General features: G+C 50.0%; 1 protein-coding gene across 24 annotated transcripts in view; it reads left to right on the top strand.

Moving 5' to 3' along the window:
- The first annotated feature begins 176 nt into the window (after positions 1–176).
- The window catches only part of TPCN1 (two pore segment channel 1), a 60,559-nt gene continuing 41,445 nt past the window's right edge, over positions 177–19,290 (top strand). For 9 of the 24 annotated variants that reach the window (XR_015144604.1, XR_015144602.1, XR_015144603.1 and 6 more), the window contains exons 1-2: positions 177–375; positions 2,889–3,125. Coding sequence is in view for 11 of the 24 variants with exons in the window: in XM_086348086.1 (XP_086204212.1) it covers positions 3,014–3,125 (112 nt within the window). In the remaining 13 variants the exon portion in view is untranslated. Of the gene's footprint in view, positions 376–2,888; positions 3,134–3,976; positions 4,184–5,990; positions 6,138–19,290 lie in introns of all 24 variants that reach the window. The other 15 variants (XR_015144598.1, XR_015144597.1, XR_015144599.1 and 12 more) reach the window with 9 other exon arrangements.

The raw sequence follows: 19,290 nt of genomic DNA on the forward strand, positions 1-19,290 counted from the left end.
TCTCCCCCCAAGGAGGCGGGTAAGGAGGCTTGCATTAACTGGGGAAGGACGTAAAGGTTGGCCAGTCAGAGATCATCATGACGTCCGAGGTAGCCAATAGGACGCGGCGAAGGGGGGAATGGGGCGGTGCCGGCCAGGCGGAGGGGACCGTAGGCGGCGGATGGGAGAGCTGGCGCAGCTGCCGTGGTGGCAGCGGCTGAGGTGGCGGTTTCTGCGGCGGCTGCTGCAGCTGCAACAGCTCCGGGCTCGGGGCTTTGGCGGCTGCACCGGCGGGCTGTACTGTGCTGTGCGGACCCCGGCGGTCGGTCCGGGTTGCTGGGGCGGCGCGTGTAAGAATTCGAGGCGTGTGAGGGATGGTCAGAGGAGAGGGCAGAGGTAAAGGGGCAGGGGGTTCGGAGTGAAAGGTTGCGGCTGGGCATTTGGGTGTGGGAGGCGGGCAGGTCGGGCCAAGAGGGGTTGCGGAGAAGTTCATTGCTGCGCTTCTTTCCCTCCAGTCCTTGTCTGGGGGAGGGGGTCCCAGAGTGGGGACCGCCCGAGGAAGCCCGGGGCGGGAGAGGGGGCTCAAAGTCGAACACGTGGAGTAGGATCCCGCACGCCTCTTCGCTCCCCCTTCTCTCTCAAAGGCTCATCTCCCTGGCGCCCTCAGGCCACCCACCCTGCAAGAGACTCTTGCCCCGTCCGTCTGCCCGAGTGGACAGCGGGACGGCCTGCCGGCTTTCCCTGGGACCTTTCCCTAGGGGTGACCCTTCCATTCTGGGTCCTCTCTAGAGGGAGAAGCACTGTGACCTTAAGCAAGTCCCTTCTCTTCGCTGAGCCTCAGTTTTCCCTCTCTAAATTTATGGGTTTGAATTCAGATAAGGGGACTGGTCTGGGAAGAGAGGAAGGGTAATGGTTAAGCAGGGAGGGTCAGACTGCCTGGGTTGAAATCTGGGCTCTATTACTTCCCTGCGGTCTACTTACAAGAGGTAGGTTAATTTAACCCCTCTAAACCTCACTTTTCTCATTGTGAAGTGGGGACATCAGCTAAGTAAAATGTCCTAACAGCAACACTATTCACATTTTGAACCACATATGTCTCTGTTGTGATAACCCCCTTTGAGAGCCACAAAACTAGTGCATGCATTACAAGCAAACAGTCATATATTATACAGTTAAAATAAAAGCCAGTAGCTACTATAATAACAATGGTACAATTAAGAAAGCTCTTCTTGATGAGTTGAAAAAGTTAATAACCTGTCCAGCCTTCAAAATAAATGCTGGCCGGGACAAGATGTTAATAATTGTCAGAGCTGAATGATCAATACAAGGAAGTTCATTTACATATTCTCTCTACATTTGAGTATATTTGAAAGTATCTGTGGTGAAAAGCCAAAAAGAAGAAAAAAGAAAAAGGCATAAAATGCTTTAAGACAGCCAAATGGTAGCATCTCATTTGGAATTTCCTTTTCTGTTTTCCCACTACTGAGATTTAAAAGTAAAATGAATCCCCAGATCTGGAGGAAACTTAAAAAAAAAATCTCACAGGAAGTTGGCTGGGTAGAACGCTACAGGCTTAGCAGCAAAGAATAGTGCTCACTTTTAAACTGCCTACTTTTTAAGAAGCTGTTGGTGCACAGGCGCCTGCCTCGAATGGTCGTGGAGGTTTCTGAAGGAGGTAAATTGCTGGGTTGCCATTCAGTGGGTTGGTTTGGAGGCAAACTTGATTGAGACCAGAACTCTGCTGTTTGAGGAAGGAACCTGCTGCTGTTTTCAAGTTCAAAGGTCTGCTGTTAGATCTGCTGAGTGCTGGCATTTCTTTGGTCCTCCTCAGTGGAAACAGGAATGTGTATAAATAGGAACTGTAGAAGGCTAGTTCTGACGGTTTTGAATTGAAAGTTTCAAATAAGCATTTCACTTAAAAAAATATTCTAGTCTTTTCCCTTTCCTCCCCAGATACCTAAATCTAGGAGAATAGTGCCTTTGTAAGAATGATATGGGTAAGTTTAGATGACCTGGCACACTGTTTATAGGTCATTGGAGCTAAGTGCTGCCTAAATACCAGGGCCAGACTTGGAAGAATTGTAGCATGGTGGCTGGGAGCACAGGTCTGGAGTCAGACTGTGTAGTTCAAAGCTTGACTTTCCTGCTGTGGGATCTTGGACAAGTCACTTAACCTCTCTGAGCCTTAAGTCTCCCCTTCTGTAAAGCAGGACAGTAATCCTACTTACTATTATTGTGTTTCAGTCAACTTTACTTAAAACTTGCTAGAAGAGCCCCAGTACATAGTAAACCCTCACTGAGTACTAATTACTATTATATGAACGGTCATATATATATATATATAAAGTATTTAAAATCTTTATGAAACACACAAACAAGGGTTAAGAGGGGTGGAGATGGAACATACTAGCCATAATCTCAATCTTCAGACATATTTACGTTTAACTTTTTAGTATTTATTCTTGTAGAGTTCCCGCCCCACCCCCCATATTTCAGTGATATTATTGGCTCAGACCATAAAGAACCCGCCTGCAATGAGAGAGACCTGGGTTTAATTCCTGGGTTGGGACAATCCCCTGGAGGAGGGCATGGCACCCCACTCCAGTATTCTTGCCTAGAGAATCCCCATGAACAGAGGAGCCTGGCAGACCACAGTCTACGGGGTCGCAAAGAGTTGGACATGACTGAGCAACTAAGCACAGCACAGTGGCACATCCTGAGATACTTTTTTTTTTTTAATTAAGATATAATTCACATTACTGTAAGACCCACCATCTTAAAGGGTACCATTTTTAGTATACTTGTAAAGTTATATAACCATCACCATTGTCTGATTCCAGAACATTTTCATCAATGGTTGTATTATGATCATTGTCTATTTCTTTTTTTTTGAATTCCCCAAACTCCAGAAGATGCTGCTGATGGAGGAGTTTCTGAGAAGCACCACGGGGCCAGTGGCTTTGACCGGGAGCTCAAAGCAGAGACTATTTAAAGCCTTGGACATCACCTCCTGAGGCCTGCAGGAGTGAAGAGCATGGCTGTGAGTTTAGATGATGACGTTCCCCTCATCCTGACCTTGGATGAGGGTGGCAGCGCCCCACTGGCTCCCTCCAACGGCCTGGGCCCAGATGATCTGCCCAGCAGAAGTAAGATGGTAGGGTGGGCTTGGGGAGGGGGAGAGTGCAGCTTTTGTTTTGCTGTGGGCTAGGTGGTCTGATGGTAGATTCATGTACCCGAATGCCTGACTCCACGTTTGACCCCCAAGTTCTGACACATATGCTAGTGGGAGATTAATTCTGTGCGGTCCTAATCCTGCACCCCCAATTTAGGGATGTTCCCCAAGACTAGCCTGCCCGGCTTCCCACAGCCCAACCCCTCCCTTGCACCTGTGGTGGTACCCTGGTTCTGTTCGTGGATGCTTCGTGGAGACCTCAGGCAAACCTGCTCCTTGGCTAGCATCCCTGTCCCATTCCTTGTTAAAAAAAGAAACAGATTTCAACATCAGCCTCCGTCTGCCTGATCTTTGGCAGGAAAGTGGCGTTGACTGCTTCTCCCCGCTGGCATTCAGTCCCTGCACCACCCAGGACAGGGTGGAGTGGAAGAGGGCAAGCATTTGTCATAATCTAATGATCAGAGGGTTTGGGATTTGTTTCACTTTGTCTTCCTCTAAACCAAAGCCCAGAAGCACAAAGTGAACCCAAGAGAGGTGATGAGCTTTAAATTTTTTAGATTTTAAGTGTGTTTCTGGCAGAATGAGCAGTTTTAAAAAAACCTTTATTGTCCCAAAGCTATTTATTTCATTTGCTCAGGCCTCAGGTCCAGGAGAGCTTAAAATAACTTGCCTCCTGGAAGGTCCTAAGATGTCAGGGACTGGTGCTTTAGGGTCTCCTTAGCAGATGGGAGTTCTACCCACCAGGCATGCTCCTGAGCTAGGACAGAGGGCTACTGCTTGGGTCCAGGGAAAGGCAAGCCTGGCTCTCTCATCTCCTTTGTCCAGAGAGAATGCAGTTGGCTGACAGGGAGCTTAACAGCCTGCATTTGAAAGTGGTAAAGGACAGCATTGTTCCCACGGATGGGAGTGCAGTGGGAGGCTTGTTGCTGCTGCTGCTAAGTCGCTTCAGTCCTGTCCGACTCTGTGCGACCCCATAGACGGCAGCCCGCCAGGCTCAGCCATCCCTGGGATTCTCCAGGCAAGAACACCAGAGTGAGTTGCCATTTCCTTCTCCAATGCATGAAAGTGAAAAGTGAAAGTGAAGTCGCTCAGTCATGTCTGACTCTTAGCGACCCCATGGACTGCAGCCTACCAGGGATTTTCCAAGCAAGAGTACTGGAGTGGGGTGCCATTGCCTAGCTCCTCTAAACTGGCCTCTCTCCGCTTTAGCCAGTTCACCCATCTGGAGTGGCAGAGCTGGGTGATCCAGGAAGCTTAGAATAGAGACCAGATTTTTCCCTAAGTGCCATTCAGGACCAAAAATATCAGTGGCTGTGATTTCAGGCCCACTTCTTAAATACCCCAGAGTCAACCCACTCCAGTGTTCTTGCCTAGAGAATCCCAGGGGCGGGGAAGTCTGGTGGGCTGCCATCTATGGGGTCGCACAGAGTCGGACACGACTGAAGTGACTTAGCAGCAGCAGTAGCGGCAGCAAGCTAAGTGTTAGGCTCCTTCTTACCTGTTATCTTAACTAAGATCCTTTTGGCAAAGTAGACAGTATTATCCCTAGTTGACAGAGGAGAAAACTGTGAGTCAGAGAGGTTAAGGAACTTGCCTGACATTGCATAGCCAAGTAAGCAGTTTTGCAGAGATTTGGCCCTGACTGTTTGACCCCAAAGTTCTTCCCTTTCTCTCTTTCCCTTTTTCCTTCTTCTCCCCTCTTCCCTCTTCTTTTCCTCCTCCTTTTTCCTCCACAAGCCCTTAATAAATGGAAGTGCTGGCCCTCAGCATTTCATCATATAACCTCAGGGGAAGAAAAGCTTCAGAGAGGTTAGGTAACTTGTCCAGGGTCACATAGCCAGCAAGCAGCAATGCCTCGCTGATCTTCCCCCATTACCCTGTGTAAAGTGCTTTGGGGAACGGGATGTAAATGAATGTGACATAGTCTCAGCTTCAGAGTGCGCTGCCCACTAGACAGAGAAGTGGTTACATCCATGGCCAGTGAGGGACTGGGCTGGAGGGAAGGTGGTTGACATCCGAGGGTATGGATCGTTCTGAAAATAGCCAGGCTCAAGGTTCTGAATTGGACTCTTGATCATTGTCGTGGGGGCCACTTTTAAGTCCTCCCAAGTGTCAGAGCTGATGGCAGAGTGTCTAGCTCTCCTGAAGGATCAAAGTGGGAACAGCAGCCTAGTTCTACATCAAGATCAGGTTTTGAAGTGATGGCGGTGCTTGATGACCAGGAAATAGGCCAAGTAGACAATAAAACTAATGTTGGGTCGGCCTCTAGTGAGGCTGTCCCTTTCTTGGCAAAGTTGGTGGCTTGTTTTAGTTTGTTTAAGAAAAACAGAATAAACTGACAGGGTCCAGGGAAATTATGCTTTCTGGGAAGTGCGTTGGTGCATCAGTTTACTCTCTCACCCTCTTCCTGAGATATTTGCTAAAAACTAAATGGGTGTAACCCACCCAGCTTGGCTGAGAAAAACAACAGCGCCTCTTGGAGAAAAGGAAAGATTTCAGAGGAGGCCTGCGTGTTCCACCTCCTCTGCGTGGGCTTTTCTTTCTCTCTCTCTCTCTTTTTTTTTAACCTTATCAAACATCAATTCCTCTTAATCTTTTAACATTTTTTTTTCTCCAGCTTTAAACTTTTTATTTTGTATTGGGGTATCTTTCTTTTTTAAAAACATGTTTTATTTTTGGCTGAACGGGGTCGTGGTACGCAGGAGCTTTCACGGTGACACGAGGGCTTCTCCCTAGTTGTGTCATGCAGGCTCAATAATTGAGGTGCATGGGCTTTGTTGCTGCATGGCACGTGGGATCCCAGCTTCCTGACTGAGGATCGAACCTGTGTCCTCTGCAGCGGAAGGTGAATCCTCAACCGCTGGACCGCCAGGGACGTCCCCATCTGGGCCTTTCTTTTCTTGTGCTTGGATCTTGCATGGACTTTCTTCTCAAGGCCCGCCTCCCACCTGTCTGAATGGTCCATCTAAAACACAAATCCGAGCAGGTATGGTGTGGGCATACCTTGTTTTACTGTACTTTGTGCATACTCTTCCCCGCCCCCACCCCCAAATTGAAGGTTTTTGGCAACCTTGCATCGAACTAGTCTCTCAGCACCGTTTTCCCAACAGCATTTGCTCACTTCCTGTCTCTGTGTCACATTTTGGTCATTCTTGCATTATTTCAAATCCTCCACCAGCAAAAAAAATTGGTGGTTCCCTGAAGGCTCAGATGATGGTTAGCATTTTTTAACAATCAAGTATTTTTTTAAATTAACTTATGTACATTGTTTTTATAGCATAATGCTATATAATGCTTTATAGCATATATATGTACACACACACATATATTTTTCAAACTGATTTATTTGGCTGTGTCAGGTCTTAGTTGCAGCGTGTAAACTCTTAGTTGTGGCATGTGGGATCTAGTTCCCTGACCAGGGATCGAACCCGGCCCCCCTGCATTGGGAGCATGGAGTCTCAGCCACTGGACCACCAGGGAAGTCTGTAGAAATAAGTTTTTGATGCACTGCTGCTGCTGCTGCTGAGTCACATCAGTTGTGTCCAACTCTGTGCGACCCCACAGACGGCAGCCCACCAGGCTCCTCGGTCCCTGGGATTCTCCAGGCAAGAACACTGGAGTGGGTTGCCATTTCCTTCTCCATTAGGAAACCAAAAAAGTCACGTGACTTGCTTTATTGTGGTCTTCACTTGATCATAGTGGTCTGAAATTGGACCCACAATATTTCTGAAGTCTGCCTGTGATTTCCCCGGCTTGCCCAGGTTCTCAAGACCTTCCTGTGCCTGGCAGGATGCAGCTCCTTAGCCAGCATATGCATGTTCTGGCGTCTTCTTGCCTGACCAGTTCCATTTCCTGCCTTACCCCACACTTCTAGTTCTCTGAATCCCCAGTACATTCTCAGACCTCTCTGCCTTGCTGGTAACTGCCTGGCATGCTTTTCCAGGTGCTTGTTTACTCATGAGCTTCACTTCTGTCTTGATAATCCTGCTGATAATCCCATCTCTTTGAAGCCTTCACTGAACCACTATTTCCTGATGGGGCTGACTACTTACCATCCTTTTCTGCTGTGGTATCTGATCTAGGCCTCCATTATTACATCAGCTTACTGTGCAGAAGCAACCGTTTAACCATCTGATCACCTCCTAGGCCCCAAGTATTCATTCATCCACATATCACATAGCTCAATGCCTACTGTAGGTGGGCATTCAACAAGCATGGTCCATGGAGTAGGAAATGGCAACCTACTCCAGTATTCTTGCCTGGAAAATTCTATGGACCGAGGAGCCTGAGGCTACAGTCTGCGGAGTTACAGAGTCAGATATAACTAAGCACAAACAAAGGCCCACCATAAATCCAGGGTGATCTCAGCTCAAAATCCGTGATCACATGTGCAAAGATCATTTCTCCAAACAAGGTCACCTTTGCAGGTTCTGGCAGTAACAACTTGGGCATACCTATGGGGGCCACTATTAAGCCTGCTGTAATCTGGTAAGAAGAAAAAAAAAAGTCATGGTCCAGATAAACCTAGTTGGGTTTCTGGAACCTCAGAGCTCATGGGAGGGGCTTCCCAGGTGACTCAGAGGTAAAGAATCTGCTTGCCAATGCAGGAGCCATGGGAGATGCGGGTTCAGTCCTTGAGTCAGGAAGATCCCCTGGAGGAGGAAATAGCCACCCACTCCAGTATTCTTGCTGGGATAATGCCACGGACAGAGAAGCCTGGTGGGTTACATTCCATGGGGCCGCAAAGAATCGGACCTGACTGAGCAACTAAACACAATAGTTGTCTCAGGTCCCAGGAGCGGAGGGGCCGTCTGAGGGTCCCATCAGAGATGAGTGGCATCCCCTCCTGCCTCTGCTCACCAGTGGTTGGAGTCTCATCACTCCCAGCACAGCTGATTGCCCTGGGGAGGCTGCCATCCTCGCTCCCCCAGCCTGTGGCCAATCTAAACCCTTGAGGGGTTAAGGAGTTTTCCGCAGCCCGACGCCTTCAGCAGAGTTGGCAGCTACGTGGGCACAACAGCCGATGAGAGCTAAGCCAGCTCTCTGAGGGAAGGAGCCCTGACTGAGCCTGGGCCTCCACCCCGACCCCACAGCTGTCACTAGGGCCGTGTCCCACACCCTCCCGTCTCCGTGTGCTCGGGCTGCCATGACAGAACTCCACGGCGGCAGAAGTGCATAGTCTCAGAGTTCTGCAGGCTGCAAGCCCAAGAGCAAGGTGTCAGCAGGGTTGGTGTGCCTGAGGCCTCTTTCGGGCAGCTGCCTTCTCGCTGTGTCCTCTGTGTGCTGATCTCTTCGCATCAGGCTACCTCTCCTGTTGGATTAGGGCCCACCCCTATGACCTCATTTTGCCTCAATTACCGCTTTAGAGGCTCTGCTCTTTGAATACCATCACATTCTGAGGCCCTGGGGGTGAGGCTTTCAACACAGAAATTTTAGGGAGACGTAATTCAGTCTGTAGCACTCCTGCCCTTTCCTTAGATGAGGTCCCCAGGAATCTGGCTGTGCTGCCTGTGACCTTTGACCCTGTGCTAGGGATGCTGGAAGCTGGGGAATTGTCCCTACAGGAAACCAGAGGGCTTGGATTTTTTTTTTTCCCCCTTATTTGGGCAAGGATGGATTGTATCCAAGACTTAAAACATTTCTGGGCTATAAACGTGGCAGCTGAAATGCTAATGAATGACTCATAGGCAGGAGATGTCAGGTTGATAAAGGAGGAAGGTCTGAGCAGAGGTATTTAAAGCCTAGAAATTAGGAGTAACCTTGAAAATAGTCAGTGGGGTTGGCGTTCGACAGTGTGGTTTAGAGATAGCCTGCTGTCTGCACTGCGCAGCAGTCAGTGATCTGGACTGTCCCTGGACTGTAGAGTGTGAATGTGGTGGGCTATACAAAGTATCTTCTTGGGGAATTCTGTTCACTCTCAGCTTTCACCTTCTTATTGCCTTTAAGCCCAGCCGCTGCCTAAGATGCGCCTGTACTATCGGGTGATGAAGGGATTGTGGGCAAGGCCGGGGCTGAGGCTGGAGCAGGGCACTTTGTCTCACGTGGTACCTTGGTGCTGGTGGTTCCTGGTTTCCCGGTGACAAGTCATGTGGGGATAAGACCTAAGGTGGTAGAGTAACAGGACCCCTTACCTCCTTCACCCTGATTCCTAAGACTTCTTCGGCACTTACCCGGGACCCAGTATAAGGTGGAGAACCACTGCTCCCTTGCAGGGGCCGATATACAGCGGGTGCCCTGGCTCCCTTTCCAGAGTTTTCATGCAGCCAGAACCAGCTGGCACCCATCTCCGTCAAGGTGGGCCATCTCCATCAAGGTGGGGCACTGCTCCCTTGCAGGGGCCGACATACAGCGGGCGCCCTGGCTCCCTTTCCAGAGTTTTCATGGCAGCCAGAACCAGCTGGCACCCATCTCCATCATGTTGGCCCCAGGGCAGACATGGCCAACCTGAGCTGGGAGAGAGCGGTGGGGCTGTATACCCAGGGGAGACCTAACCCCATGGCAGGCTCTCCATCACAGAAATCAGTGTCTGCGGTTCTTTCTCTGACCGAGCTTCCCCAGCACACTCGCCAGAGAGAAAGTAAAGCCCAAGGACCCAGGTAGCTTTTGTCACCTGTGATGCACTGGGTGGAGGAGTGGTTAAACATTCAGGCTCTGGAGTCGAGCTGCAGACTTCCTGTTCTAGGCAAGTACGGGACCTAGTGTCTCCAAGCCTCAGCCTCCTCATCTGTAGGGTGGCATCATGATAGCATCTTCCGAGAGTTGTTGTGGGGACTTAGTGAGGTCACACGTGTGATGCCCGTGGTGGGTGCTCGGCTAGTTGCAGGCGTTATTGTCATGCCCAGAGACAGGGCTTCCTGGGGTGCTGAACCCAGGCCAAGAACTGAGTCCTTTGCCTTGCTGCTGGCCCGACAGGTGGCCACCACCAAGTGGAGAAGGGGAGGCAGCATGGCAGCTGGAGACTGAACAGCAGTCAGGCTTTCCCAGCCTCCCAGGGAGCTCGGGCATTTGGCTCCGCTGGAGTCGGCCCCCTGGCTTTCCCAGGGCCTCGCCGAGATAGGATGGTCGTGTCACCAGGCTGGCAGAGGCACCAATTAAAATGCACACACACCCGGCACGCTGGGTTCCAGCCTCGTAAGCGACACTTGAAGCTTTTCACTTCCTCCCCGCTCCGAGTCTTTGTAGGGGATCCTGTCTGTTGCCTCGGGCCCCCCTGCCATGAGATGACATGCAGAGAAGCTGCTACTTTGGAATGGCAGCAGTGGCAGCTGGGCGCGGGCTGGAGCCATGGCTCCGTTGCTCTTTCCCCATCCCCTTAGCGGGGCTCTGTGTTCACATTTACTCCAGGAGCGCTTCGTGAGGCAGAACAGTCAGCTTCTCAGCTTCTGAGTCAGGGAGGGAGCTGGGGAGGTGGGGCTCTGATGGCTCCTGGCCCAGTGTCCTGCCCGGGGCTGCCTCACAGATCACAGAATGGTGGACCTGGAAGGAAACCCAGATGAAGCACCAAGGGATCACCCCCTGCCCCCGCAACCTCAAACCCCCCAGGCCCCTGGAGGAAAGTTGGTCCTCAGACCGCCCCCATGCCACCTATGGGAAGCCCGCTGGACTCCCTTTCCTGGGTGACTTCTCTGATTGTTTCCTGACTCTCCCTTCTCTCCCTCTCAGTCCAAGCCGCGCAAGGTCGTTCACAATAAAAACAGCGGCTCACAGGTATTGAACCCCTATCAACTGCCGGGCAGCGTCTGAAAGCACTTTGTGCTGTCTCTGTCACTGGGTCCTCCGAGCAGAGCTGTGCTGTTGGTTCAGCATCTGTCTCTGACAGCAGAGGAAACAGACACCCTGAGAGGCTGAAACTTACCCAGGGCCACGTAGCTGGGAAGTGTTGGCTGCAGCTCTGGAAACCCGCGCTCTTCTGATCGGGGAAACTCAGGTTCTGGGTGCCGAGAGATTCAGAGCTGGCTGGGGGCACTTGTCCCTGCCTCTTGGTGCTTCACAGAAAGAAAGACCAGATTTCATTCAGCTTTGCAATCAAGCCAGATTGGGCATTTTTCTGTCTTTCTGTGTCTGTCTTCCTGCGTTGGCAGGCGAATTCTTAACCACTGGACTGCCAGGGAAGCCCTCACATCTTTTTTTTAAGGCAAGATTTAGGGGCTTTGTTTTTCCCTAGAAGAATCAGTTATGTTTGGGGAGTCTCCCAGGTGAACGTATGGTGGCTCAGCCTGCATTTGGAACAACTCATGCAAGTATCTCCCTTGAGTGCTCCATGGGCACCACCCCTGCATCCTGGCTCAAGATGAATCCAGAAGCTGCAAATCAGGGCATCCATTATACCACCTCAAAGTAGAAGTCTTCCCCAGAGCCAGTCTTGTTTCTCTCTTGTTGGAGGCAGCAACACTGTAAACCTATTACAGTTTAAAAAAAATATTTTTATTTATTCATTTGATTGTGCCAGGTCTCAGTTGCTGTATGTGGGATCTAGTTCCCTGACCAGGGACCAAACCCAGGCCCCCTGTATTGGGAGCGTGGAGTCTTAGCCGCTGGATCAACAGGGAAGTCCTAAGCCCTATTACAGTTGGTTGCAGTTGGTGACTGTGTGTGCAGTAATGTTCACATAGATGGTGGCTCCTAAGAGCCCTTGCGAAGTAAGAGTATCCCCGTTTTTCAGATGTATAATTGGAGGGGTGGGGCGGGAAGTGACCCACAGGGGCAGATAGTGGGGCAGTGGGCCTCATTCATCGTCAGTGTTGCTCGGCTGCTGCATGCCCAGTGCATGTCCACACAGGCAGGCCCGCACTGCCCTCTTGTCTGTCTCGGGTTACAGACCTGCTGTTTCTGTTTTCAGGCCTTGCCCAGAGGGAATGTTTCTCCCTCCAAGCTCTTAGTTCAGTCGCTTAGTCATGTCCAGCTCTTTGCGACCCCATGGACTGCAGCATGCCAGGCTTCCCTGTCCATCACCAACTCCCAGAGCTTGCTCAAACTCATGTCTATTGAGTCGGTGATGCCATCCAACCATCTCATCCTCTGTTGTCCCCTTCTGCCTTCAATCTTTCCCAGCATCAGGGTCTTTTCCAAGGAGTCAGTTCTTTGCATCAGGTAGCCAAAGTATTGGGAGTTTCAGCTTTAGCATCAGTCCTTCCAATGAATATTCAGGACTGATTTCCTTTAGGATGGACTGGTTTGATCTCCCTGAAGTCCGAGGGACTCTCAAGAGTCTTCTCCAACACCACAGTTCAAAAGCATCAATTCTTTGGTGCTCAGCTTTCTTTCACAGTCCAACTCTCACATCCATATATGACTACTGGAAAAACCATAGCCTTGACTAGACAGACCTTTGTTGACAAAGTAATGTTCTCTGCTTTTTAATATGCTGTCTAGGTTGGTCATAGCTTTTCTTTCAAGGAGGAAGCGTCTTTTAATATCATGGCTGCAGTCACCATGTGCAATGATTTTGGAGCTCCCAAAATAGTCTGTCACTGTTTGCATTGTTTCTTCATCTGTTTGCCATGAAGTGATGGGACCGGATGCCATGATCTGAGTTTTCTGAATGTTGAGTTTTAAGCCAACCTTTTCACTCTCCTCTTTCACTTTCATCACTTGGTAAGAGTTAGGCCCAATTCTTGGATCAAATGAAAATGAAGCGCTTGAAGGCCAAGCCCTCTGATCCACCTTCCCAGCCTCACCCCACCCACCCGGCAGTGGCCCCAGCACCTTCCAGGCCAGGAGAACATCCCCCTCAGTTACAGCTCTGCCTGACTGGCCTCTGTTCCTTCACTCCACCCCCTCGGTAATCAGAACAAACAAGCAAAAGTCTTAACTGTGGGGCTGCTCAAACCATCTCATTTATTTGTTTACTTTTTGGCCTAACCACACATCATGCAAGATCTTAGTTACCTGACCAGGGATTGAACCCCTGCCCCCGGCATTGGGAGCATGGAGTATTAACCCCTGGACTGCCAGGTAAGTTCCACTGTCATCTCATTTGTTTAACAATCACACAATCTCGCTTTTTTAAATTTTACTTCAACCACTTTCACTACCAAAACTTCCCATCGGCTGCTGTCTCTTGCTCCTGATCCATCCCCCTTCAGCTTTCTCCAGCTGAAGATCTGGTCCTCTGTTTCCATGGAGCCTTCCCTAACCCTCCCTAACCGATTTCTGCACCTTTGAATCCTCTGAATAGCTTCGCGGAGGCCCACTCCCTCCCCAGCACCTGCATGTGATAGATTTGATTAATGTCTCGTGCACTGAATCAGTTTGCTTTGTGCCATGATGGATTCCTAAAGCTTAAGAGAAAAGGAAATTTTGGTGAAGTAGATGATTTAAAATATGAGCAGAAGGGTTGAGTTTGGCAAAGCATCCTTTCATAGTATGATTAATACCCCTTGGTTCATCTAGTATCGAGCTGGGTTTTGTAAACCATGTTCCTTTTTTTTTTTTTAACTTATTTGGCTGCTCCGTATCTCAGTTGCAGCATGTGAGGTCTAGTTCCCTGACCAGGGATCGAACCCAGGCCCCCTGTATTAGGAGTCTTAGCCACTGGACCACCAGGGAAGTCCCCAACCATGTTCCTTTTAATCAGGGTTTAACCTGTTGGTGGATTTCTTTCTCCTGTCTCCATGATGCCCGTTTGGGTGGGCTGGTTGGACAAGACAGGAAGGTGTAAGTAGGTGCTGTTGTTTTGGGTCCTGATGTGTTGTGCCTCTTTTGGGAGCACATGTTTTTGCAAAAGCACAGACCACATCTTTCCTGCACACACCCAGACACCTAATAAACAGACACATGTGAAGTAAGGGATCTGGGAGTGAGTCATGAGGTTCTCCAAACACCCAAGAGACTCTGTTTGTTACATCTTAACCAGCCTGTGGAAACCACTGGGTTGACCAGAAGACTCATCCCCACATGATCAGGTCAGAAATAGCTCAGGTGGACCCTGCCCTCTGCTTCTCCTAGGAGCAACCAGCCTAGGGTATGTCTTTGGTCTCTGCTTTTGAAATTCTCAAGGACCCTCACATGGCCCACAATTTCAGCCCAGGTCCCACCTTCCCCCACCTCTGAACTCAGCCACTACCACTCCACCACTCGTAGACTGCCTTTCCCTCTTGCTAATCTCTCTTTTTGTTAGACTGGGTTTTTATTTATTTATTTTTCCTATCCTTTTAGCTCTTGCTGGAAACCAGCTCAGGGAGAGCTATTGTGCTCAGCACCGGCTAATGGCCTGGAGCCGCTCCAAGCTGCCGGATGCGTTGGCTTTCACTCGTGGGTGGTCGTTGACAAGCGTGATGCCTTCTCTCTGTGACACCCCAGGGTCCCCTCTTGCCAGCTCTGCTGTTTGCACTTGGCTGGCCTGCCTTGATGCGAACGGCAGCTTGTACTGCGCACCCCGGAGCCCGTCTGGTTGCCTCCACGGGTCTCAGACTTTCTCAGTCACAGAGCTTGCTCAGCCTCGAGGCCAGTTGACCTGTTTGCTTTTTCTGCCTATTTCCTTTTGGAGCTCAGACACTGTCCTGGGGTGGCCAGGAGCTCCCCAGTCTGGAGACGGGGAAGGGGTTTGGGAGAATCCTCAGGTGGTTAGAAATGTGTATGCATTGGTGGAGTGATAATGTGGACTGATAATTTAGTGCATTCTAACGTTTCTTCAGAGTCTCTTGGTCTACAGCAAAGGATGGGGTTGAATTTCCAGTGCCCTATCTTAGCAAGTGTGCAGCCTTGAATGAGGAGCTAAGCTTCGGCTTCTTCCTGAGTTTCAGTTTCTTCGTCAGTAAAATGGGGATAAAAACGTCTCCATTCAGGGTTGACATAGAAAATTTCAGGCAACATTCCAGGTACCAACTCAGTAAGTAGAAAAACTCTTAACAGTAAAGTATCAGGGTTTCATTTTCAACAAAGTAGCAATGACGCCCCTCCTTGAGCCTACGAGTAGATAATTTCAGGTCTATCCGAGTCAATGACTTGAGCTCACCCTTCCTTTTATTACATTCCTCTAAGGACTGGTAGCTGGGGTTTGGATTTTCTTAGGGATTCTGTTGTGGCAGATGGGGAACTGGATGTTAACTTCCTCGACTGTCCAGGTGCACTGCAGGGGCAATTTACCTCAAGTAACTCCACCTCCTGCCTGCTCTTTAGGATGGATTTTTGGCCTTTATTGTATTTTTCTTTATTCACGCTGCCCCGTTTTTTTAAAAAAATTATTTATTTATTTACTTGTCTAGCTGGGCCTCGGTTACGGCACACGGGATCTTCCTTGCATCTTGCAGGATCTTTCTTTGAGGCACACGGACTCTCTAATTGTGGTCCATGGGTTCAGTTGTTGCAGCCACAGGCTTAGTTGCTCCTGCAGGATCCTAGTTCACCAACCAGGGATCAAACCCACATCCCCTGCATTGCAAGGTGGAGTCTTAACCACTGGACCACCAGGGAAGTTCCCACGATGCCTCTTTTGAGCTGTGTTCCCCACTCGGTGGAAAGGGAAACTGAAGAAGAGGAAGAGAAGGCTGAGCCCAGGACTTGACCACTGACCACTCAGACTCTGAGGCCCTGCCGGCTTCCCTGGGAGCACGCCAGCCAGCCCAACCCAGGTCCCTGGAGAAGTGGCGTGCCCAGGCCATCAAACTCTGCAGGATGCAGACTTCCTCCCAGCTGTCATTCTGCCAAGGAGCTCTGTGTCTCCCGGCTGACCACTTTGCCCCTTGCTGCTGCTCTTCTGAGCATAGCCTCCTGCTCACAGCAGATCCAGATGCTGGGGTGTGGCCAGTGGTCATGGGATCCAGGTCTAGCCAGTCCCCCAAGTGTTCCTAGGCAGGGGCTAGAGCAGACCTCTGATCAGTACCCCGAGTAGAGAAGGGGTCTCACAGCCAGGCTTGTTCCTCTGAGCACTGCTCATCCACTGACCCCCTGCATAGGCCCAGGGAGCTCCAGCTTGCAGTGGACAATGCCTTTGTCTCCATTTAAAAAAAATTTTTTTCAGTGAGGCTTCCCAGGTAACTCAGTGGTAAAGAATCCACCTGCCAATGCAGGAGATGCAGGTTTGATCCCTGGGTTGGGAAGATCTCCTGGAGAAGAAAATGGCAACCCACTCTGGTATTCTTTCCTGGAAAATTCCATGGACAGAGGAGCCTGGCAGGCTACAGTCCATGGGCTCAGAAAGGGTTGTTGGACATGACTGAGCAACTAAACAGCAACCACAGATTACAATTTCATAGCTGTCTGTCAAAACTTCCTCCAACCTAGTAATTTGTTGAGACCGGTGAAAACAAAAAGTTACAAAAGTAAAAAATTTTTCAGTGGGTAAGCACACACTTTTTTTTAGAATAGAAGCCTCGTTTTATTTTACTTTTATTTATTGTTAATATTTTTTTGGCCACGCCACACAGCTTGTGGGATTTTAGTTCCTTGACCAGGGATCAAACCTGCACCCCTGCATTGGAAGTGCGGAGTTTTAACCTCTGGACTGCCAGGGAAGTATGCCTCGTCTCCATTTGCCCTTGTACTGCTCCCGGCCCCACCGTGTGCATTTCACAATTAGCGTTCCCAGTGCTTCCAAGTGAATGCAGGACAGATGTTCACACAGGTGCTACACTCTTCCTTGAATAAACACAGTGGAGTTTGCATGCTTTTCTGTGTGTGTATGTGTGTGAGTGAGTGTATGTGTGTGTGTGAGAGAGAGAGAAGCATAGGTCTTTGAGATGGATGGAGCCTTTACAGATGTTTTCTCAAAGCATCCCATACACTTTGCACATGGTCAGTCAGTTAGGTGCTCAATAAATGCTTTGTGATGAGTTTTCAGCAGGAGTCAAAGCCTTCTGTTTCATAATAAACCCAGCGGCCCACGCGTAGGTAGTACAGTTGTACTTGGAAGTACAGTTTCAAGTGAAGCCTTGAAATGCACAGATTGAAGGAGATGGAAATCATTTCCAGCCCCACCAAGAGACTATCTGCTGGCATCTGGTAAACCCCTCCCTCTGTCTCTGCCTCAGCAGAGGGTGGTGGTGGGTTGTGTAGCGGTGGCCAGAGGAGGTTTTCTCCACTGGCAGGTGGTGAGGACCATCAGACAATGGAAGTGACCCCAGGGGGCTCCTGGCGAGTTAACTGCTCTGTAAATGTGAGCTCACCATGGCTCCCCTGGAGAAAGGACCCTGCCTTTTTGCCTGTGCAGGATGTAGATGGAGTTACTGTGAAACCAAGACAGCCTGACTGGCCTGCATATCTCCGCTCGTCACAACTGGTCCAGCTGCTCTCTATTAAAACCCAGCGGCTCAAGTCCAGTCTCCTTGTCGTGGCTTACAGCCTGCCTGCTGCTCTGCTTTACAAAGGAGCCAGGCCGCTGGGCTCCAACCCAGCCTGGCCACTTTTTGCTCTGTGACCTTGGGAAAATCACTTAGCCTCTCTGGGCCGTAGTTTCCTCCCTTCTGGAAACTGGAGATCATAATAGTCTCTGATTCATGGGGCTTTTTTATACTTAGGGGAATTAACAAGGGTAAAGCACTGAGTGTGAGCTGTTATTCTTGCCCTCATTTGTACATATCAGCCTTATATCTCTGGTCCTTTAAGCTTCAGAATTACTGAAACCTGTGCAGTTTCCCATGAACGGAAGAGCCTGGTGGGCTACAATCCATGGGATCGCAAGAGAGGACACAGTTTGGCGACTCAGCCACCACCACCACGCTTCCCAAACGTGTCCTGCTATCTGCTTTTCTGTGCTTTATGCATGACTTTCCTGTTTCTGGAAGGTAGCCCTCACCCCATCCCCAGCCCTTTTTGGAACACCTTTTCATCCTTCATCCTTTAAAACCGGCACGGATAAGGCCCCTGAATCTCTCTCTGTCTGCCTCTTCCCTCCAGCCCTCATGGACGGTAGTTGCGGTCACATCATTTTCTAGGCTGCTGTAACAAATGCCTTTAATGCCCCAGAATCATCCCTTCTTTTGCCTCCTGACTGTGAGCTCCTTGAAGACAAAGCCCACGGTTTTACTTTTTCAGATCCAACACCTAATCTAGTGCCTGGTATACAGTAGGTGAGGAATAAATGTCTCTTCACATGAAACCACATTTATCTGCATCTAGGTCAGCCTTTTAAAAACGTTTTCCCCCCTCCCTTTTTCTCTCCCAAATAACCGCATGATTTGTTAAGACCAGAGACTTGCTCTCAAGGTTTCGTTTGCAGCCTCAGTCTGCGAGTGCCCTGTGTGGCCAGTTTGGGGGTGGGCCCTTGGGGCTGCCACTGCTACCCTAAATTACCAAGGGGTGCTTATTTTCCTGGCCCCTGCCAAGAGTCTGCCATTTCTAATCTTCACCCCTCCTGCCTTTTCACCTCCTCTGTTTACAGCCGCTGCTCTCAACTTTCTCACCAGCTCCACGCCCTTCCATGGCAGGCCTTGTGTATCTACAGGGAATCCCCCTGGATTTGGCCACTTAGGCCCCTGTGAGCTGGCCGGAAACAAAGTTGGAGGTGGCACAGAGTGTAATCCTGGCTGCTTCCAAACCAGGGCTTCCTCCTTCTAGAACAGTGCCTGACCGAGTACCGGCCTGGGTGAGCCTTTCATCTTTCCTTTCCTCCTCTGGCTAAAGCCTTTGGCAGGACAAGGTTTGGGCCTGAGGCCAGCGATTCAACTGGGAGGGCCGTGCGCCAGCTCTTGCCTTTCTGGAGGTCGGTCTATTAGCCCGGGGTTCTGCCAAGGTTCACAGCCTTTCCTAACATGCCTGGATGACACAGGTCTACCTCCCACACCATTGTGCAGTCAGTCACCAGCAAAGAAAGCCTGAGCAGAAGGAAATACACACTCTGCTGTCTTTTGGCACGGTGTCTTTTGCCTGATTTTTATCCAGGGGTCCTTTAAAGAGTCTGCACGGAAGCGGGGTGGCAACGGCGTGCCTGGAAAATTCATCAGTGCCACTCGGGTTGATTTTCCTCTCCTCTTTAAGCTTTTTTTTTTTTCCCCATGGAGTGGGGCTCTCAGCGATCACTGGCAGATGGTTGGGCTATGGGTCGTTGTCATTCTGGTGGGCGCCAGTGTTTGGAGGGCTCTGGGCACTTTGTGGGTTTTTGCATTTCTCTCTGAGATGCCGAGAGCACAGTTGGCACAGGTCCCGGTTAATGGATGAAGAAGCTGAGCCTCTGGGGATTAAGATCGTGAACCAGGGGTGGG

This window comes from Bos grunniens, chromosome 17 (genome assembly GCF_055505025.1).
Source record: "Bos grunniens cultivar Pamir isolate PY7600 chromosome 17, Bosgru_T2T1.0, whole genome shotgun sequence".
Taxonomy (NCBI): Eukaryota; Metazoa; Chordata; class Mammalia; order Artiodactyla; family Bovidae; genus Bos; species Bos grunniens.